The sequence below is a fragment of the Hemitrygon akajei genome, chromosome 6 (genome assembly GCF_048418815.1).
Source record: "Hemitrygon akajei chromosome 6, sHemAka1.3, whole genome shotgun sequence".
Lineage (NCBI taxonomy): Eukaryota > Metazoa > Chordata > Chondrichthyes > Myliobatiformes > Dasyatidae > Hemitrygon > Hemitrygon akajei.
The window spans coordinates 150,027,153-150,047,678 of NC_133129.1; the positions used below are offsets into that span (position 1 = coordinate 150,027,153).

Here is a 20,526-nt window from a genome sequence, read left to right on the forward strand (position 1 = left end):
TTTATTATCAAAGTACGTGTGCAGTATACAACCCTAAGATCTGTCTTTCCACAGACAGCCATGAAACAACCCAATAACATGGAACCCATTCAAAGAAAACATCAAACGCACAATGCACAAAAAGGAACAAATTGCGCAAATGGCAACAAAATGAGTGAGAAATATAGAATATAAAATATCAAACCACAGAGTCATTGAAATAATCTAGGAATGTTTAATTTAGTTCAGTTCAATATTCTAACTTTTCAACATTTTAGAATAATCATATCCAAATTTCTCACTCTACAGTGCAGGGAAGTGTGTGGATATGCATTTCGGTAATAGGTGCTACAAGGATACCCAGGCGCTCAGTGTTACCTGGGTGACATAATTGGTAACTGTGAGGATAACAAGGAGCATCTCCAAAACCTCAAGACAGTGTTAAAAAGATTCAAAGATCATGGGCTCAGAGCACAGCACAAGTGTGAATTCTTTAAATCAAGTATCAAGTACAAGTCGTCACTTTTATTGTCATTTCGACCATAACTGTTGGTACAGTACATAGTAAAAATGAGACATTTTTTAGGACCATGGTGTTACATGACACCATACAAAAACTAGACTGAACTACATAAAAAAACAACACAGAAAATAAAAACTACACTAGACTACAGACCTACCCAGGACTGCATAAAGTGCACAAAACAGTGCAGGCATTACAATAAATAATAAACAGGACAATAGGACAGTAAGGTCACAGTCCAGGCTCTGGTTATTAAGTCGTCTGATAGCTTGGGGGAAGAAACTGTTGATGCACAAGGAATACACAAGTGTGCTGAGAAAATTTAAGCAGTGGTGGATGCTCTGAGGCCAAACGGTATGTTACAGCTGTGGTCTTTTTAGGATTTGTCAATTATTATGATAGGATTCTGCCAATCCTGGCAATTGTGCTCCATCCCTTGAGCTCATGACTACAGATCAGGAAGAACTGGCAGTGGACAAAGCATTGTGAGGTGGCTTTCCAAAAGATAAAGGAAATGGTGACGTCAAACACTGTACTCACACATTATGATCCGCATTGTCCAATGAAGCTTCCCTGTGACGCCTCACCTAATGCATTCACATCTCACATTATGAGTGATGCAAGTGAACTCCCCATAGCATTTGCATTTCCCCATTTTTACCAGTACTGGGATGAATTTGCCCTTGATGGAGGTTGCCTTATGTGGGCATTGAGAGTTGTACAATCCAAGATGGGAGCTAAAGGAGCATCTAGGTGTGGTCAAAGTGAAAGCGTTGGCCTGGTGGCCTGGGATTGATGGGCAGTTCGCCATGCACTGTCCAAGATGCCAACATGTCCAAAAGATACCAACAGCAGCACCTCTCACTCTCTGGGAGTGGCCTGCATTGCACTGGCAGAGGACTCATGGGGATTTTGCCGGACCATTCACGGGCACAAATTTCTTGGTAGTTGTGAATGCAATTACAAAATAGTCATAAACATTCCAAATAGCCTTCACTACAGGTTTGCACACTGGCTGTATTCTGGACATTAGTCCTTGAACAGAGGTTTCTCAACATATGATCAATGGCAAAAGACCACGGTTTGTTGCGGAACAGTTTCAATCACTCCTGAAAAAGAATGGATAAAGGCATACTACATCTGCACCATATCACCCAGCACAATTGGCTTGATGCAAAGGTTTGTCCAGAGTCTAAAGAAAGCGCTGCGAGCAATGTCAGCAGAACACACAACACTGGCACTGAATTAGAAGCTCACCAATTTCCTCCTTGCATGTTGCAATGCAGCCCACACCATAAGCAACAGCTCACCAGCTATGCCGTTCCTGGGTCAGCCCTTGTGCTCTCTCTTGGATCTTCTCAGACCCAATCTCAGAAGGAGTATCAGGACAAACCACCAAGACAAATTGAAGGCTCCACAAATAAGGAGTTTCACTCCTTGATAAGCAGTCCTGGCAAGGGACTACAGAGGTGATCAAAAGTGGGTCCTTGGAAAGATTAACAATGGAACTGGGCCACTCTCTTGAACAGTAGAGATTGCATTTGACATCACCTGGAGATGATGCATCAATCAGTTGAGGAAAAATGTCCAGGGCTATCAGAACCACTTCCTGCAGTCGCAGACTCAAATCTTACAGGCACAACGGAAGAGACCCCAGAACCTAAGATTGTTTCACAGACACAACGTTTCACCTACCTCTACATATCATATATAGTATATATATTTTATAATATATAAAATATACATAGTGTATTTAATATTTTAGTATTTGAGTAATATTGTAAATATATTGTTTGATTAAGCATTCTTTTCATTTAAATTATTCATTATGGATTATATGCAAAATTATATGAATGGCATACGTCATCATGCCACGTCATTAAGTGTGCATCTCACTAAAGCAAGAACAAAGTACACACGCATCATCCCTGTTCCATGTTTTTCGTTCAATTAATTTTATGTTTGGAGTTACAAAACATAGCAGACATCCCTTTCGAATAAAGGAGGAATTTCTGTGAATCTGTGGAATTCATCACCGCTGATGGTTGTGTAGAGCATGCCATTAGGTATATTTAAAGCAGAGGTTGATATATTCCTGATTAGTAAGGGCACCAAAGATTACAGGCAGAAAGCAGGAGAACAGGGTTGAGAAGGAAAGTAAACGATGGAACAGGCTTGATGGGCTGAGTAGCCTAGGTTTGCCGCTATATCACGGTCTAAATATCCATTCTGATATAGATGTAACCAAGTTTAAATTGGAGGTTGCTGGGTGGTGCAACTTGAAGGGCAGGAAAGGTCTGTTCTTCACACAAAAATACAACTGCAGATGCTGTGGATCAAAGAATACGTACACAATGCTGGAAGAACTCAGTAGGTCTCAGTAGGAAGAGGGCAGGCATACCCTGCAACACTGGATTATGGTTCCAATAATTTAAGTCTTCTCAAATGGTGCAAATTGATGTCTAACAGTGCTGGGATCAATAACTCTCATCTGAAGTTTAAGGCAATCCATTCTCAAAGTAACTGGGAATGTGGCACTGAAAATACCCAAATACCCCTGGAACAAGAGCTGTAGTTCACACTGGTCTGGTCAGTGATCCAAGTGCAAAGGTAGAATATACACACCTTTATTTTGCCGTAATTTATGCCAGACAAAATAAAAATTGAGTTGAATAGATGCCTCAGAACCAAATTTTCAGCACAATGAGTTTAGTCAAAAACTTTAATCATAATGTTTATACCATAATTTAATTTTAAATACTTTAACCACAATGTGAAGGGCAACACATACTTCAACATACTGTAACACTGGGTTAGGTTCTATGAACAAATGCTAGAATATCCCAGTGCAGTGTCTGGTGTTTCCCCCATTTACATTCTGTTTTTAGTCAGCAAGACATACAGCTGGCTTCTCACCACCAGGAAATTTCAGCATTCTCATGGTACATTTCAAAAATGTACTTTATTCATAAAAAAAACTTTTTAAAATATAGATAAAAAATTTCAGTCAGGAGCTTTAGAATAAGCCATATCATTTCAATTATTTTACATGAGCATCTGTTCTCCTTTACTGACATTCCTTCAGCAATTAACACGTGGTATTTTCTCATGGATTGCACTGCAAAGTGGAATGACAGCTAGGCCTTCAGCTGACCTTTATCCCCACCAGGCCTTTGCCACAGGACGATGCCGCGCCTCTGCACAAGACTGTGCCGGCTTACAGTAGGTGGCAACACTGCCAATTTGATAAGCTCAATTCTCAGGTCACGATGGTCTTCCAAGTATAAGCAACCTAACTGATAGAATCACACCCTCAAAATGATTGTGGCCATTTCCTGTAATTGAACATGTTTGCTGGACCATTTGCACTTTGTGGTTCACAATAGCTTACCTGCAGCATGTTCTGGGGTTAACAGCTTATGATGCTTCGTATCTTTCCCATGCAAATGCTCTTCTGAACATGCACTGCACAGCCACTTACTGCAGTCTGAACAGAACTTGAAGGCTGGCTTCTTTTCACATTCCGAGCAGCGCTGGCAAAAATAAACAAAGTCCAAGTTCAGCTAATTAATTCAAAAGCTGAAGTCACATCTTCTAAAAGCAGTTTAAATTACCATATAATCATCCTTGACTCCAAGCACCAGCATGTTACATGTTACTATTCACAGACTTAATATCTAGAGAGTTATTGTCAGCAGCTTCTTAACTCAGGGATGCAAGCAAATATTCAGGACATATTTTCCTCAAAATTAAATTATTGCATACATATTGCATTGCATTGCTAGCTCCTAAACGTGGTGTGAAGTGTCCTTTCATACGTAAAATTGCAGACTTCCTTCAGAATGTTAGCAGACAGCAGCTTCAAAAAAAACCACTGTACTCTATTCAGCTGACCAACAGGAAACAGTACATTGTAATAGAATGCTATAATGGTCAGAACAACAATATTAGTGAAGATCTGCTTTAAAACAGTACAACAAAATTATATGCTCCTCCTCCTCTAGGTGTTCAAGAACTGGAAGCTAAATTTCCCTCTAAGTAGCTCAGAGCAATTTTTTGTTGGATGCAATGTTTCCATTTTTAATAGAATCTGTAATGAAAGCATTTAAGATCAAAATGAAATTACGACTAATATATGGAATTTAACTGCAATTCAGTAGAAGATTCATAACCCTTCATTAATTTCACATGAACAGAACAGCCAAGACCGCTGTCATTCTTCCTTCCACCCACTCTCACCACCCCCACAGCACGCCTGCATTTACTTACCCTGGCCACTCCGACAGTACCTCTGAAACCCATGACCCACTAGAAAAACAGGGCAACAGGTCAATGGGAACACTTCCACACCCGGAGCATCCTCAGTCCACTGGCTTTGCATCTAAACCTGAAACTCCCTACTCAACAGCTCTGTGAAAGTACTTTCTCCAGGAATGCTGGCCTTGCAGAGAAATCCACATTCCAAAGAACGAATATATTTTAAAAAAGATAGATAAAGAAAATAAAGTCTAACAACTATCCGTTTTGTTTTAATTTTGTTAAGTGCTGGTAAACACATTTAAACTTGAAAAAAATTCTTTGCCATTCCAGCAAATAAAGTCCCATGACTTTTAGGAGCTTAGTCACATGTTCTTCCTCTACACAGTAGTACTACTAGAAAGCCCCAGTCAGCAGCTTTTCCAGTTGAACTCAAAGGATATCAAATGCACAATTCACTTAAATGGCAAGGAGGGCAAAACAAGCAAAGTGTTCATGATAATGTACGTTTCCTTTGCCTAAACATTCTTATTGACTCAGGCCTTAGAGTATTCACAGAATAGTGTCTTTGATATGACCTTTTTATGTGGGCAGATAACATTCAACCCACAATCATCACAAAAACAGGTAATCAGGCTGCAGGCTGTCATCTACATTAATGTGACAACTCCCTTTGAGTTGCAGTTAAATGTTGGCTTCTTGAAAATTGCAAACCTAAATTCGTGCTTAAAGAATATGGATGTGGGATAATAAAACCAGTTTAAACTTGGTGGTGGAGAATATTCTAGAAATTATATACAGGAATGGAATTAGCCATCTTTTGGATAAAGTGGATTGAATAAAGAAAGCAAGGATTAATTTGTAAAAGCCAATCACATCTAATTAACCTTTGTTGATGATCTATTATAAAAGGATTGATAAAGAAAATGTTATTGATGTGGTTATGCATTTTCAAAGGAACTGGAGTGCCACTAAGGCAGAGTGCCACTAAGGCAGAGTGCCAACAAGATTAAAACTCAGACTCTTATGGGGAAAATAGAGGTGGAACAGATTAGATAGAAAATTGGTTAAGTAACAGCAGTGTTGTCATGTATTAGAACAATGCTTTTCATAACATATATTAAGACACAAGTATTAAGCCATCTGGCCATTTAAAGAAACTCCATGATCCATCCCAATTTTGAACTCAATGACCCAAGTCCGCAAAGCCCTCCAGGACTCAGATTTCCAAAAATGCACCACCTGTGAGGAAATTTCCCCTCATCACAATTCCAAATAGCGTCACTGGTGTTTAATTTTTCTTCAGTGTCCTTATTCCCCATTATAAATTTTCCTGCCTGTTTTTAAAGAGACCCCCCCAATCTGCAATCACTTGAGTAATCTATAGAACCAGTTTATCTTTTTTTGTTCCTTATCAGTTCATTCGGATCTTATCTTCCTTTTACCAATCAACATTTTGGTGCTCCATTGCCAAGTTCCAAAATGCCTCTATCCTCAAGGTTTATGGTGTGCAGGGCACAATTTCAAAACTCACTAATGACACAGAACTTGGAGACATGGTGAACTGTTGGGGATAACAGCAAATGACATTGAGCTATAGACAAGGGACAGGTTGATGACAGATTAAATATAATGCGGAGAAATGTAAGGTGTTACATTTCTGTAAGGAGGATGAGAAAAACATAATTCAAAAATGGGGCACAAGACCAGAAATATCTTGGGAAGTATGTTCATAGTTGAGCAGTGTCACAGCAACAACCTTGCACTGAACATCAGCGAGACCAAACAGCTGATTGTGGACTCCAGAAAGGACAAGACGATGGAACACAAACCAATCCTCAGAGGGATCAGAAGTGGAGACAGCGAGCAACTTCAAGTTCCTTGGTGTCAATACCTCTGAAGACTTAACCTGAACGCAACGTACTGATGCAGTTATAAAGGTGGCAAGTCAGTGGCTATATTTCACTAGGAGTCTGAGGAGATTTGGTTTGGAAACTTCTACAGATGTACTGTGCAGAGCATTCTCACTGGCTGCCTCAGAGGGAGGGGAGGGGGGGGACGGAGCAGGAAGAGACTAATCCACAAGATCGAAGTAAGTTGCAGAAACTTGTAAAATTAGTCACCTCCATCATGGGTATCAGCCTCCATAGTATCCAAGACATCTTCAAGGAGTGGTGCTTTCGGAAGGTGGTGTCCATCATTAAGGATCCCCACCGCCCAGGACACACCCTCTTCACACAGTTACCATTCAGAAAGAGATACAGGAGCCTGAAAGCACACACTCAGTGATTCAGGAACAGCTTCTTCCCCTGCCATCTGATTCCTAAATGGACATGCACACTATCTCATTACTTTTTAAAAAAAAATTTTTGCACTACTTATTTTAACTTAACTATTTAATAGACATATATAAAGTTAATATAATAGTTTCTTTTGTTCTCTTTATTTATCATGTGTGTCATTGCACATTGTAAAGTTCACAAATTTCACAATATACACTGGTGAAAAGAGGCCTTTTGACAGTGCAACACTAATGTGGTAAATCAGCCTACTGAGCTCAAATCCCTGGGTAGGACTTCAGATCTTCTAGTATGAGACAAGGATACAATCAACTGAGTCATGACTGACAAGTGTTTCTTTTAAGTATAACGAAAGCTACTATGACTGACACTTATATGATCCTCTGGTGATCTGGTGAACCTGTCTCTACAATATTCAATTCCCCTGATTAAATGTTATGGGTTTTATATCACTGGCAACTCTATTCATAATTTTAGTAATTTAGAGGCCTCAGCTGTCTATTCAGTAATTAACATTTTTCCCTCTTCTCATTTAAACCAACTTTTCTTTTGCTAGAGTTTAGTGACTGAAATCTTATAAAGTCATGGTTAGAAATTTTTCATAGTGCCCACTGCACAGTAACATTACACCTGTGCGAATCCCCAGTGCCTGGTGGCCCAGTGATCTGTCTCAGAAGCCAACATCAGAATATCCTTCAAAAAGGCTAATCAGGCCTGGCAGGATATGGAAAACCTCTGCCAACCAACTGGCGGGAGTGTTCAAGGACACCTTCAAACTCTCACTGCTGCAGTCAGAGGTTACCACCTGCTTCAAAAGATTATCAATCATACTGGTGCCCAAGAGTAGAGTGAGCTGCCTCATTTACTATTGCCCAGTAACACTCACATCTACAGCGTTAAAATGCTTTGAGAGGTTGGACATGGATAGAATTAACTCCCGCCTGAGCAAAGACCTGGGCCCACTGTATTTTGCCTATTGCCACAACAGGTCTACAACGGATACGATCTCATTGGCTCTCCACTCAACTTTAGAGCACCTAGACAACAGTAAAATATACATCAAACTGGTATTTATCGATTACAGTCTGGCATTTAATACCATTCCCACCACCACTAATCAACAAGCTTCAAAATCCTGGGCCACTATACCTCCCTCTGCAACTGGATCCTCATCTTCCTTAAATTGAGAGACCACAGTCAGTGCAGATCGGTAATAGCATCTCACTATCAGCACAGGTGCACTGCAAGAATGTATGCTTAGCCTACTGTTCTACTCTCTCTACACTCATGGCTGTGTAGTTAAATACAGCTCAAACACAGCCAGTAAATATGCTGATGACACCTTTGCAGTTGGCAGTTTCTCAAATGGTGACAAGAAGCCATGCAGAAGTGAGATCCATCCACTGGTCGAGTGGAGTCACAACAACAACCTGGTGCTCAAAATTAGCAAAGCCAACTAAAAGATTGTGGACTTCAGGAAGGGAAGTAGGGAGAATTCACACCAGTCCTCATTGAGGGAGCAGCAGTGGAAACGGTGAGCAGCTTCAAGTTCCTGGGCACCAACATCTCAAAGGATCTATCTTGGGCCTACACACACTGATAAAATCAGGCAGACAGTGACTCTACTTCATTAGGAGTTTGAGGAGATTTGGTATGACACTATAGACTCCAGCAAAGTTTTATAGATATACAGTGGAGAGCATCTGACTGGTTGCATCATAGCCTTCAATGCAAAGAATTACAAGAGGCTGCAGATGGTTGTAGACTAGGCCAGCTCCATCAGGAGCACAACCCACTCCACTACTGAGGACATCTTCAAAAGGCACTGTCCATCATCATCCAGGATAACGCTCTTTTCACAGGACCCTAAAGACCCACACTTTACATTTCAGAAACATCTTCCTTCCCCTCCACCATCATATTTTTGAACAGTCCATGAACCATGAACACTACCTTGTTATTCATCTCTTCCATACTTTATTTTTTGCAACTTGTAGTATTTTTCATACCTTGTACTGTAAAACAAATTTCACAACATATGTTAGTGATAACAAACCCGATTCTGATTCTCAAATTATCTCCTGCCATTACCTAATTACCTCTAAATTGCAATCTGGTACTGTGCAATCATGAAAAATTTTAGCATTCACAATTTATCCAAAGAACACAGCCAGTGAACTTACAGAATCACAGAAACTTACAGTAGAGGTGATCACTTAGTTCATTGTCTGAGTTGGCCCTTTGAAAGAGCAATTGGGTTAACTCCCACCAGCACCGCTCCCCTGTCACATCACCACCTTACAACCAATCCTGCTTCTTGTCCCCAAATAAATTATCTCAACCTCAAAAGCCCATCCAACTTACTATTAAAGTCATTCATGGAATCAGCCACCATCATAATTTAGGCTATAATTTTCCATCTCAATCACTCAAAATCCCCATTCACTCACATGTCAGAGAAAATTGGTTTCAATGTATATACCTGCAAACCATTGACTTTCATTTGGTTCACGAGGTCACTACAAGGGAAATATTCCTAACATTTCAGACCTCCCATCACAATTGGTCTTTCTATGCTAGGAACACATGCTAAAACTCTTAGAATCCATTTCAAGGACAATACTTCTCTACTGATGCCAGAATTGAACACAAAATGACAACTGAGGTCTGCATTTCCAGCATGATTTTCTGTTTTCAAATTTAATTTCCCTACTCATAAAATGAATAATCCAACTTTTGTTAAAATCTCCGTATCAACTTACTGTAAGCAGTTAGCCTTTTAGGGATCTACACATGGATATCAAAATCTGTTCCCTGCATGGCTCAAAATTGCACTATTTAAAATATTAACACAAGAGATTCTGCAGACACTGGAAATCCAGAGCAACCTACATAAAATGCTGGAGGAACTCAGCAGGTCAGGCAGCATCTATGGAAATGAAAATGAGTCAACATTTCAAGCTGAGACACTTCATCAAAACTTCAATTCTTTATTCCTTTCCATAAATGCTATCTAACACACTGAATTTGAGCAGTTTCTGTGTGTTACATCCCATATAAATATACATCCTCTTCATAACACTGCTTCCAAAATGCGTCAAATCACTTTTCTTCACATTAACTCAAGTCTTTCATCATCGTGTTCATGTGACATCAAGGTAACGGACACCTATTTGTCAAGTTTCCATCCATCTCGACTATGGCCCTCTGCTTCCCATTGTGTTAATTCTATATTTCTATTTATACTTGCCTTCTAATTCTACAGGTTTTCTCCATCAGAAAACCCCTCTGGGGCATTTTATTGAATGCATTCTAGACCACAAGACATAGGAGCAAAATTAGACCATTTGGCCCATTGTGTCTGCTCCACCATTTCATCATGGCTGGATATGCATCTATAATCCTGTCCTGTTCAACCCTCTCCATTACCCAGTTCATGTAGGGTAGACAAGCTCTGCCTGTGAGCACATGACCAGTACTGGCTGTAATTGCTTCGACCATGACCTTCACGTTGTTTATTTCACTCCTGGTAGTGAATTCCAATAACTTTCCCATCTCACCATACCAGATTGATTGGCCTGCATTGTCTTCACTTCTTTTATAACATTTTCTTGAACAGGGGCATAATATTCAAAAGGTTGTTACCAATGCCTTCGCTATTATTAATTTGCTTTCATCAGCTGAAAATAGATTCTATCTGGACAAGATCAGCAACGTAACAAAACTTAGTCACGCTAATTACATTTGAAAGTGAAACAGAGACACCCCTTTCTCCCTTATTAGCCTGTGGTGTGTCGAATTACTGGATGAACAAGTAATCTTTGGGGTGCTGCAAGTCTGTGTCTACGCTGATGCTTTACTGCACGCTTGAGTGCTGGATGGAGGGCACTGATACTTTTTTGGTAGGGGAGGGGGGATCATTGCTTTGCTACTGCTTGTGCGTGGGAGGGGGGAGCTGGGGGGGGCCTTTGGGGTTCTAAAGTTTAACTGACATTCATTCTTTGTTGCACTTCTCTGTTTTCGTGGATGGTTGCGAAGAAAAAGAATTTCAGGATGTATATTGTATACATTTCTCTGATATTAAATGCACCTTTGAAACCTTATATCTAGTTGCTGCTCCATAGCTTTACACTAACTGCCTGTAGACCACATTATGTAGTCTGTATAACCACATCCATTCTGTTTATACATTATTCAAACAAGATAACTACCATTTTATATTTGCATTGACAAAATTAGGTAGAAAATTCAATATCATACAAGAAATTTGATGTATATTTTCCATGCAAAAACCCCCAAAGCACAAACCTTACAATTATTTTTCTCCCAATTGTATAGTGAACCACGCACCAAATGGGTTACAAAGGAAGTACAAAGACTTGACCTCAGGCTATGATCAAACATCACTCTGTCAAGGGGAAATGCAAATGTTGTTGCTGCTTTGGCTTCCTACCACGAAACCGACCCATGATCCCATTAGATGCAATCACTAAGATACAAGATTTACACATGAAACTGTATAATTAAAAAATTTTGCAGTTTAACTTGTAACTCCTTTATTTCGATAGAGAAAGATGCACAGTAATGTGCAAGTTTTCTTTAAACCTTACAGCTTCGTACCTAAACAACTGAAGTGGATGTGGTGTCATGTGCAAGTCACAGGTCACTGTGCTTGATCAGCAGCAATAGATTGATGTCACAGACTGAAGTGGAAACTGTGAGGTGACTCAGTTAATTAATACAAGATAACAAACACCTTATTCTGCAGAAAATGAATGCAAAACTCTGAGACAGACATTGAAAAGTTAGTGAAAGTCTGCAATAAATCTGCTCCAAAATTTGGTACTGCCCTTCCTGGATTGAATTTTGCTAGAATTATCAGAGTAGAAAAATAAAAGATTGGTGCCAAAGATGGAAACTTGCATCACCACTGAATAATCAGGCAACACAACAAAAATACAAAAGCTGCCTCACATACATTGTCATCACTTCAACAGTTGGTGCTCTGCAGACATTCAAATGTCGGTTTCATTTTAATTTAATGAATATGTACTTTTTGCCAAGAGTGCTGAGAAGATCATACCTTGCTGTCCAAAGCTAGGTGCGTGGAGTGTGTGAGTTGGCTAGGATATCAGGGTCCCCATGCTCCAGTGTGCCTTTGACTTAGTGCTAATTGGGCTAGATTTTGTTTGATTCAACCCATGTCTTGCTCTCTCTCTCTCTCATGGTCTTCCACAGTCATACCAAATTCTATGGATCCACTCAGCCAATTGATTTGGAGGCCTCCCTTCATGCCAATTGCACACAGTGGAGTAATCAGAGTAGGCAGTAGACCTGGATTCCTAGTACCACATAGTTTCAAAAAGGTCCTGTTGTCAAGGCCTTTTCAACTGTCCCTTTTCAAATCTTAGAGACATAAAATCAAGTGACGAATAAAACCTTTACATTAAAAAAAATACGTTTTTAAGCTTTCGACACACAAGTTGGAAGAATAATATCAAACTTAAAAGAACAATCCAAACCATGTAATTTTACCTCCAGGTCACTGACTCCATTCACAAGCCCTGGCTGGCATAAAAAAGACAGGTCAGATACAAAGTCTATCTGGTCTCTCTCAGTATATCTGAGTTTGCCAGCAATTCTCTTGGACTGGGTGAAGACCGGATCATTCCAAGCCACTAAACGATGCTAGACTGCTCAAGGGCAGAATTAAAAGGCATTTGACTCCTTCAAGGGCTGCTTATGTACAGCAAATTGACCAGTAGTCACTGTGACTTCCGAAGCAGTCCCTATGCCAGACCAAACGGACAATAAGGTCCGTTCACCGACAACAGAGCTATCACTCTGGAATGAAATGCAGCACCAGGGTGAAAGCTAAGCTGCCACACAAATTACAGACCAGGCTACTGGCCCTCAGACACAATGACAGGGCTTCCTGAGGTGGGCTGAAGGAGCTCTAGAGTACCCATAGGAACAGCTGACAAAATCATTCTCATCTGATATTTGTACCACAAACTTGACATCAAGAGCAGATAGTAATTGCCATTAACTACTCAAAAATATTCATGTAGTACCTCTGACGCAAAAGAACACTAAAGGTGAATAAGAACAATCAAACAAAACTTCTACATCAGCTACAGGAAGTGAGATTGAGACATGAACAAGCACTTGGTGAAGCCCACAGCTTTTTGAGGAGTATCTTAAAGGAAAGAAAGGTAACGATGCAGAAAGGTTTGCCAGGGATTCCAAATTCTAGAATGAAGGCAGTTGATGTTTTTGCTAGCAATGGAGATGTAATTAAAATCAAGAATTCTAAAGAGTTCAGAATTGGAAAAGCACCAAGATCTGAAAAGCCACTAGAACTCTGACGTTCAAAAATGCCAACAAAAGAGGGGTCAGAAATTAAATTGCAGGGAATTAATCCAGATGAGAAAGAATAAGCAGCTGCTCCTTTTCAGCCAGTTTTTTTTCCCAAATGTCCATAACGGTTAAAAAATATTACAAGTCAAATAAGCAATTAAAAATAACATTAGGTGATTGAAATGATCAAAAACACTTGAAATTATTACAGCAAGCTCAATTTAAAATCATGATAAATTCAAAAAATGTTTTCACTAAACAAGTTTGTTTGATTTGGACGCTGTAGATAGAACATAAAACATTTATTGATTGACACAGATAACTCAGTTATGCAGCTCCAGATACAAATGAACTCACAAACAGAAGAAATCTGGTGAACAAACCGAACTCGCATATTAGACATGACAAGAGTAGGCTAGGTGGTTTTAAACTTTACATTAACGACTATTTTGAAAACATCGATAATTGAAATGCAGATAGTTACGAATTTGATCTCTAGATTTATGCTGATCTTACCTTATCCATGGTTTGGGACACAGGTGGATACTCTCTGATGAAGACGTTCTCCACTACATCGCCCGTGAAACACGTTTGCTTGCAAGCAGGGCAACAGATGATAATGTCTGAGGTAGCCAGAGAAGCAAAGAAAAACACAAGATCAACAGCAGGAAATGAAATTAACCACATACACAAAAGCAACAAATAGTTTCAACACTTAATGAAAAATACCTATTTCCAAAGATAACATTACTTTGATTACATTGCAGTGATGTTACATCCAGGAAAATAACAAGTCATCTGTCACTTTGAAGGAATGATGCTTAAAAATTACTCAGACCACATTCATCTTGCACTTTTAACCTACATTATTGATTCGAAGAGTGCTTACATCTAGTGAAATACTCCCTTCATTGTTTGAATGTAGGGAACTGAAAGCCAATTGACATTCATCAAGTTTCCTCAAATAGCAAAACAACACTAAAACAAGTGAGGTTCATATGGGAATGAAAAATGCCCAGGCCACCAAGGAAAGCTCCCATCTCTAAGGATCTTGTACCTGCACGCCCAGGACTCCTTCAGAGCAGTACTAACGTCAGTCAAGATTTTGTGCTCATGTTTGTGGAGTGGGATTTGAAACCACAAACCTCTTACTCAGATAAAGACAGAGATATCAGTTGCATTGCAGGTGCTACTGTAGCAAAACCCATCAGATATTATGCTGTTCTGAATTATGTCAACTTGCAATGCAGTTGACAACAGATGTGTTGACTTGAGCCAAGTGTATTAATGATTAACAAGAGACATCCCATTTTAAATAACAAAGCAAACAATAGCAATTGAGAACTACTTGGAGAGGATTTTAGAAAACTATTGTGACTACGTTCAAATGTTTTGATATTAATAGTGTGTGTATATAAATGGACTTACAATCAAGTCATGCAAAAGAGTCAGTTCAAAGAATGACCTAAGAAGCAGTGGAAAGCCCAAGTAACTTAGAGTTCCACAAACATAGATGGTCAACATGGTGCAGAGAGCAACAAGAATATAATGGATTACAGTCCATAGTTTCTGGGGGACATGAATGTATGAGAGTAGAGCAGAAGCATTACAAAGCTAACCTGGAGTATTGAAAGTAACTCTAAGGACCACGCCCTGGAAGAGATTTATTGGCTTTGGTAGGAGTGTAGCGTGGATGTATCAGTTGGGATGCCTAGTTATATGTGTTACGAATGTGACGCAACACTGAGGGGCCAAAGGGTACAAAGTAGCCCCCTCCTTTTTGAGAATCGCAAGATCGCTATTAGTTCGGGTCTGGGACCCAGGAAATGAGAGAGAGACGTCCAGAATACACAAGGTTTGGAATGTGTCCTGACCTCAGCAAAATGGAACCACTGATAACGGCCATTGTCTCTTGGAGACGGAATTGTGTATTGAGTACTGTACTATTCATTGAAACCCCTCAGGACACAACCAGAGTGGGCTGGTTAAGGGATTGCATCATCCCAACCTGACTGACATCTGAGACCCCGTGAGTAAGGATAAAAGAGGGTCTGGGGAACAACCCCTTTAGACGCACCAGGAGAAACGCTAGAGATCCCGTGACAGCATTTAATAGCGACAGCCGGTGGGGGCTCATGTGCGTCCTCCCTTGCCAGGGTGGCGGGCTCACCACGGAAGAATGGTTTAGCTAACAGAGAGGCCACAAGTGAAAGGCCACGACAACGAGACTCCGACGGATCGAAATCATAAAAGGAAAGCCGGCAAGTTTTTCTCAAAATCTCTCTCAATCCAACCATTGCAACAAAGCGGTCCCCAAAGGCTGCAGCCTGCATGAATGAGTGAACTTTATATTTTCATCGGACAATTCATTATCCCCTAGACAACGATAGAGCTTATTTTTTATTATTATTATACCCACACTTTTAGATTTAGTATTGACGACGTATATTATCTGTATATTTGCGTTGATATTATTTGTGTATTTTTACTAATAGATACTGTTAAAAATAGTATCATCAAACTTCAACGGGCGTCTCCATCTTTGCTGGTAAGTGACCCAGTTACGGGGTTCGTAACATATGTCAAAGAGATGAGGCAGAAATGGGGATTTATTTTGTTGAATTCTGCAAGATAAAACGCAGTTGAGGTTTTCAAGATTAATGGGCTGGAGTAAATACAATTAAAAAAAACTATATACACAAGATTTTGCAGGTGCTGGAAATCTTGAGCAACACATACAAAATGCTGAAGGAACTTGGCAGGTCAGGCAGCATCTATGGAGGAAGAAAGCTTGGGCCAAGACCCTTCATCAAGACTCGACCCATAATGTCCACTGTTTACTCTCCTCCATTGATGTTGCCTGACCTGAGGAGTTCCTCCAGCATTTTGTGTGTTGCTAAAAATAACCTAAAGAGAACAGGACAAGAGAGTCTTAAAAAAAAATTAAATGTAACACCAGCACTAGGCAACGGGTACTAGGACAATTGTTAATTTTAAATCTGGGACCAATATTGTTTGTTAACTAAATGTATTGCAGTAGAGGGACAACCAGGTATAGGTATATGAAGCTAGGTTGCACATCCACAAAAACTGTATTGTACAAGGGAAAATGGACGCTAGGAGCTCCATAAGATACTCTTGTGGATCTTCCTGTGCATCTGGATCCCTCTTGGCAGAGAACTAGCTAGGTCCATTTGTGCAATAGTGCATGCTCTTTTCTCGATAAGTACAGATTCAATATCTCAAGTAAAAACAGGCTGCCAGATAGGAACCCTCACCAAGAGTTGAAGCATCTTCTGGCCATCATCAGCGAACGATAGCGTTAGCTGGCTATATCAATGACCGATACAGAAAAAACTTTCTAACGTGATATTGATAACTTCTTCTAAACTTACGACTTCCACCTTTATTGAATGGCATGCTCGTGCATTGATGGAGCATTATCTTACATCCTATACCATCTGGATTTGGACTTCTGACCCAACAGCAATAAAGGCACGTCCTCTCCACATAGATTAAAGCAGATTAAGCAACCTTAAGAGAAGTTGAAGATGAGCAACAAGTGCTTGCTCAGCTAGAGCAACTTGTATTCTACAAGTTAGCAAAAGTGCAATCATGAAGAATTTCTACAGTCTGCTTGCAGTGAATCTAAATTTATTTTTGTTCCATCATACCAGATGTAACAGTTTCAGCAGGGTAATCAGCCAAAGTTGTTCCTTGGCATATTAAGCCACCAAAAATGAATGTTATATCTATAAATGTGAATATGCTGACACAGTTTTGAAAAATATATTGGCCCGGATATTGCACCAACCATCAAGCTCACACCGGTTGCACTTACCTGCAGCAGATTCCAGGCCAATCTTCCTCAAGAAAACTACAACTCCAGCAAATAAGTAAAAAGAACAACTCTAGGTGCTTTGAATACATGAAAGGTTTCACTCCTCCACTGGAATCCAGACAGAGTGCTAATGGCAGAACAATTGTCCACATTCAGTAATCAGCTACAGGTGGTTCTCAATTTCATCCAACCCCCAAAAGAAAAATCTTGACCAACCAACCACAGGTAACAGTTACAAACAAAATTCTTCCTTCCTCCTTCCTGAGGGAGCTCTTTAATGTGACTGGCACTCGGTTGTTGTGATGACATCATGGTTGATGGGCATCTCAGATCCTGTTGAGCTGGTGAATGACAGTAAGTAGCAACAGAAAAGGAATAGCCTTCATCACAAATCACTAGATCTCTGTGGGTGGCCTTGTGAAGCCAGCAGCTTTCCCACTGACAGCAAATCAAAGCTATAGCGCTTCCTGCTCAAAGACTGCTGGGCAGCTGAATAATTCTAGCGATTTTTATTTCCATTAACATTTGAAGATGATCACACTCAAACAAATGAATAGATCTGATTTGAAATTACCACACATCTGATAAATTAATCTTGTAGAGGAAGATTAAAATCGAATTCCTAGTTCAGAGGGAGCTCACACAGAACATATGATAATAAGTGCAAAACAGCAGTATGGTGCTAAGATAGTCAGAGATGTAATATTCAAATAAATAAAAATATTAAACGTACAATATTGGCTAGATATCCACTACATACAGACTATGCATATTAAATGCTCATTATCAACTATGATTTTAATTTGAAGTTGTGAATGGAATACTGAGTGCTGTCTCTAGCTAAAGGTGCAAACACTGCATGACAACTATTACTTATTAGCATGCACTTTTAAAGATTTTGAGAGTCCAACTCAAATTGTAACAACCAGTATCTTTTTTAAAAATAAAAGATTGCCAGCTTGGCCAACACAACAAAGCTGCAAATAATTTTGATCATTGTTTGTTTGAATAAGAAGATCCTCATGGGGAAAAAAAACAATGGTAAACTCTTGTGGCAAACTCAAGTCAAGTCACTTTATTGTCATTTCGACCATAACTGCTGGTACAGTACACAGTAAAAATGAGACAACGTTTTTCAGGACCATGGTTTACATGACACAGACTAGACTGAACTACGTGAAAAAAAACAACACAGAGAGAGCTACACCAGACTGCAGACCTACACAGGACTGCATAAAGTGCACAAAAACAGTGCAGGCATTACAATAAATAATAAACAGGACAATAGGGCAGTAAGGTGTCAGTCCAGGCTCTGGGCATTGAGGAGTCTGATAGCTTGGGGGAAGAAACTGTTACATAGTCTGGTCGTGAGAGCCCAAATGCTTCGGAGCCTTTTCCCAGATTGTATGAGGGGTGCATGGGGTCCTTCACAATGCTGTTTCCTTTGCGGATGCAGCATGTAGTGTAAATGTCCGTGATGGTGGGAAGAGAGAACCCGATGATCTCAGCTGACCTCACTATCCACTGCAGGGTCTTGCGATCTGAGATGGTGCAATTTCCGAACCAGGCAGTGATGCAGTTGCTCAGGATGCTCTCAATACAACCCCTGTAGAATGTGATGAGGATGGGGGGAGTGGGAGATGGACTTTCCTCAGCCTTCGCAAAAAGTAGAGAAGCTGCTGAGCTTTCTTTGCTATGGAGCTGGTGTTGAGGGACCAGGTGAGATTCTCCGTCAGGTGAACACCAAGAAATTTGGTGCTCTTTACGTTCTCTACTGAGGAGCCGTTGATGTTCAGCGGGAAGTGTCAGAAGTTCTGCAATTTGGCCTAGTCCATGACTGGATTTCTAAGACAGCCACAGAGAGTCAACATGTTCAACTTCCTGAAACCATTTCACCCTCAAAGGAGAAAGACAGCAATCACTCTATACTTTTCCCTGAGAAGTATCTACTTTAACATTAAACAAATAAGACAAGGTGTGAATCTCCTCTGAACAACAATTGAAAGCGAGAGAATGAACAGCATGTTCTCAAATGTGTGTTGCATTACCATTGATCTGACCACAGCACAAAGACTGCGTATCAATGAATTGAGGTTCCACCAGTTTGGGGTGCAAAGTTTCTGCAAGCAGTGGCCCAGCTCTCTGCATTTGAAAATATTGTCCAAAAGAGGCAAGGTCAATGCATCATTAAACTGATGACACCAAATTGAATGGAAAAGAAAATTATGCAGAGGTTGCAGTCTGCAGAGATACAAGCAGGTTAGGTGAGTGGGCAAGGGTCTGGCTGATGTCATACAATTTGACCAATGGAGGTCATCCACATTGAAAGGAAAAATAGAAGATGATATTATTATTTAGATGGCGAAAGACTGTGACATGTTGCAGTTGTAGTTGGACTGCAAAAGGCTAATATCAGGTGCAACAGGTTATTAAAGTGGTAAATGGAATTTTGGCCTTCCTTGCTAGAAGGATTGAATGGAATAGCAGGGAGGTTATGTGGTAATTGTATGGGGGTCTGCTGAGGCCAAAGCTGGAATACTGCATGCAGTTCTAGTTTCCTTACTTAAGCAGAGATTTAATGACATTCAAGGCAGTACAGAGAAGGTCACTAAGTTGATTCCATCGACAAGGGGGATGAAAACAGAAAAGCACAGTACAGGCTTTAAATTACTCCAAGATCAATCTAGCTCCTCCCTCCCACAAACCCTTCACTATCCTTGCAATTACGTGCCTATTTAAGAGTCTCTTAAATGTTCTCAACACCATAAAACATAAGAGTAGAATGAGGCCATTCAGCCCAATAAGTCTGTACCGTCATTCCATCATAGTTGATTCATTATCCTTCTTAATCGCATTCTGCTGCTTTCTCTCTGTAACCTTTTCTGCCCTGTCTAATCCAGACATCATCAACCTCCACTTTAAATATGCCCAATGAGTTGGCCTCCACAGCCATCCTTGGCAATGAATTCTACATACGTACTAGCTAAAGAAATTCCTAATCTGTTCTAAATAGACGTCCTATTCTGAGGCTGTGCCCTCCGGTCCTAAACCAGAATTATGGAGAACTCCCTAGGAAAATAAAATGGATGGCATTTGACCATTAAGTGTTCAAGATTAGGAGATCACAAGTTTGACAAATCCGCCACATCAGAGCACTTTCAAACATTTATTATGAAACACACCCACCCACCTTTTTACCTTTTCTGAACCAGCAGTTTAGTCCATCCTGTGAATTGATAAGCCTATGGGTCTGTTTAACGTACCTG

The 20,526-nt window shown here is 40.1% G+C and overlaps 1 protein-coding gene across 2 annotated transcripts in view; it reads right to left on the reverse strand.

The window, feature by feature from the left end:
* The window catches only part of trim66 (tripartite motif containing 66), a 189,039-nt gene that overhangs the window by 46,951 nt on the left and 121,562 nt on the right, over nt 1-20,526 (reverse strand). Inside the window, exons 2-3 of one of the 2 annotated variants that reach the window (XM_073049540.1) lie at nt 13,936-14,042; nt 3,894-4,035 (exon numbers count right to left, since the gene is read on the reverse strand). In XM_073049540.1, coding sequence (XP_072905641.1) covers nt 3,894-4,035; nt 13,936-14,042 — 249 coding nt within the window. Of the gene's footprint in view, nt 1-3,893; nt 4,036-6,882; nt 6,920-13,935; nt 14,043-20,526 lie in introns of those variants that run through there. The other variant, XM_073049541.1, reaches the window with a different exon arrangement.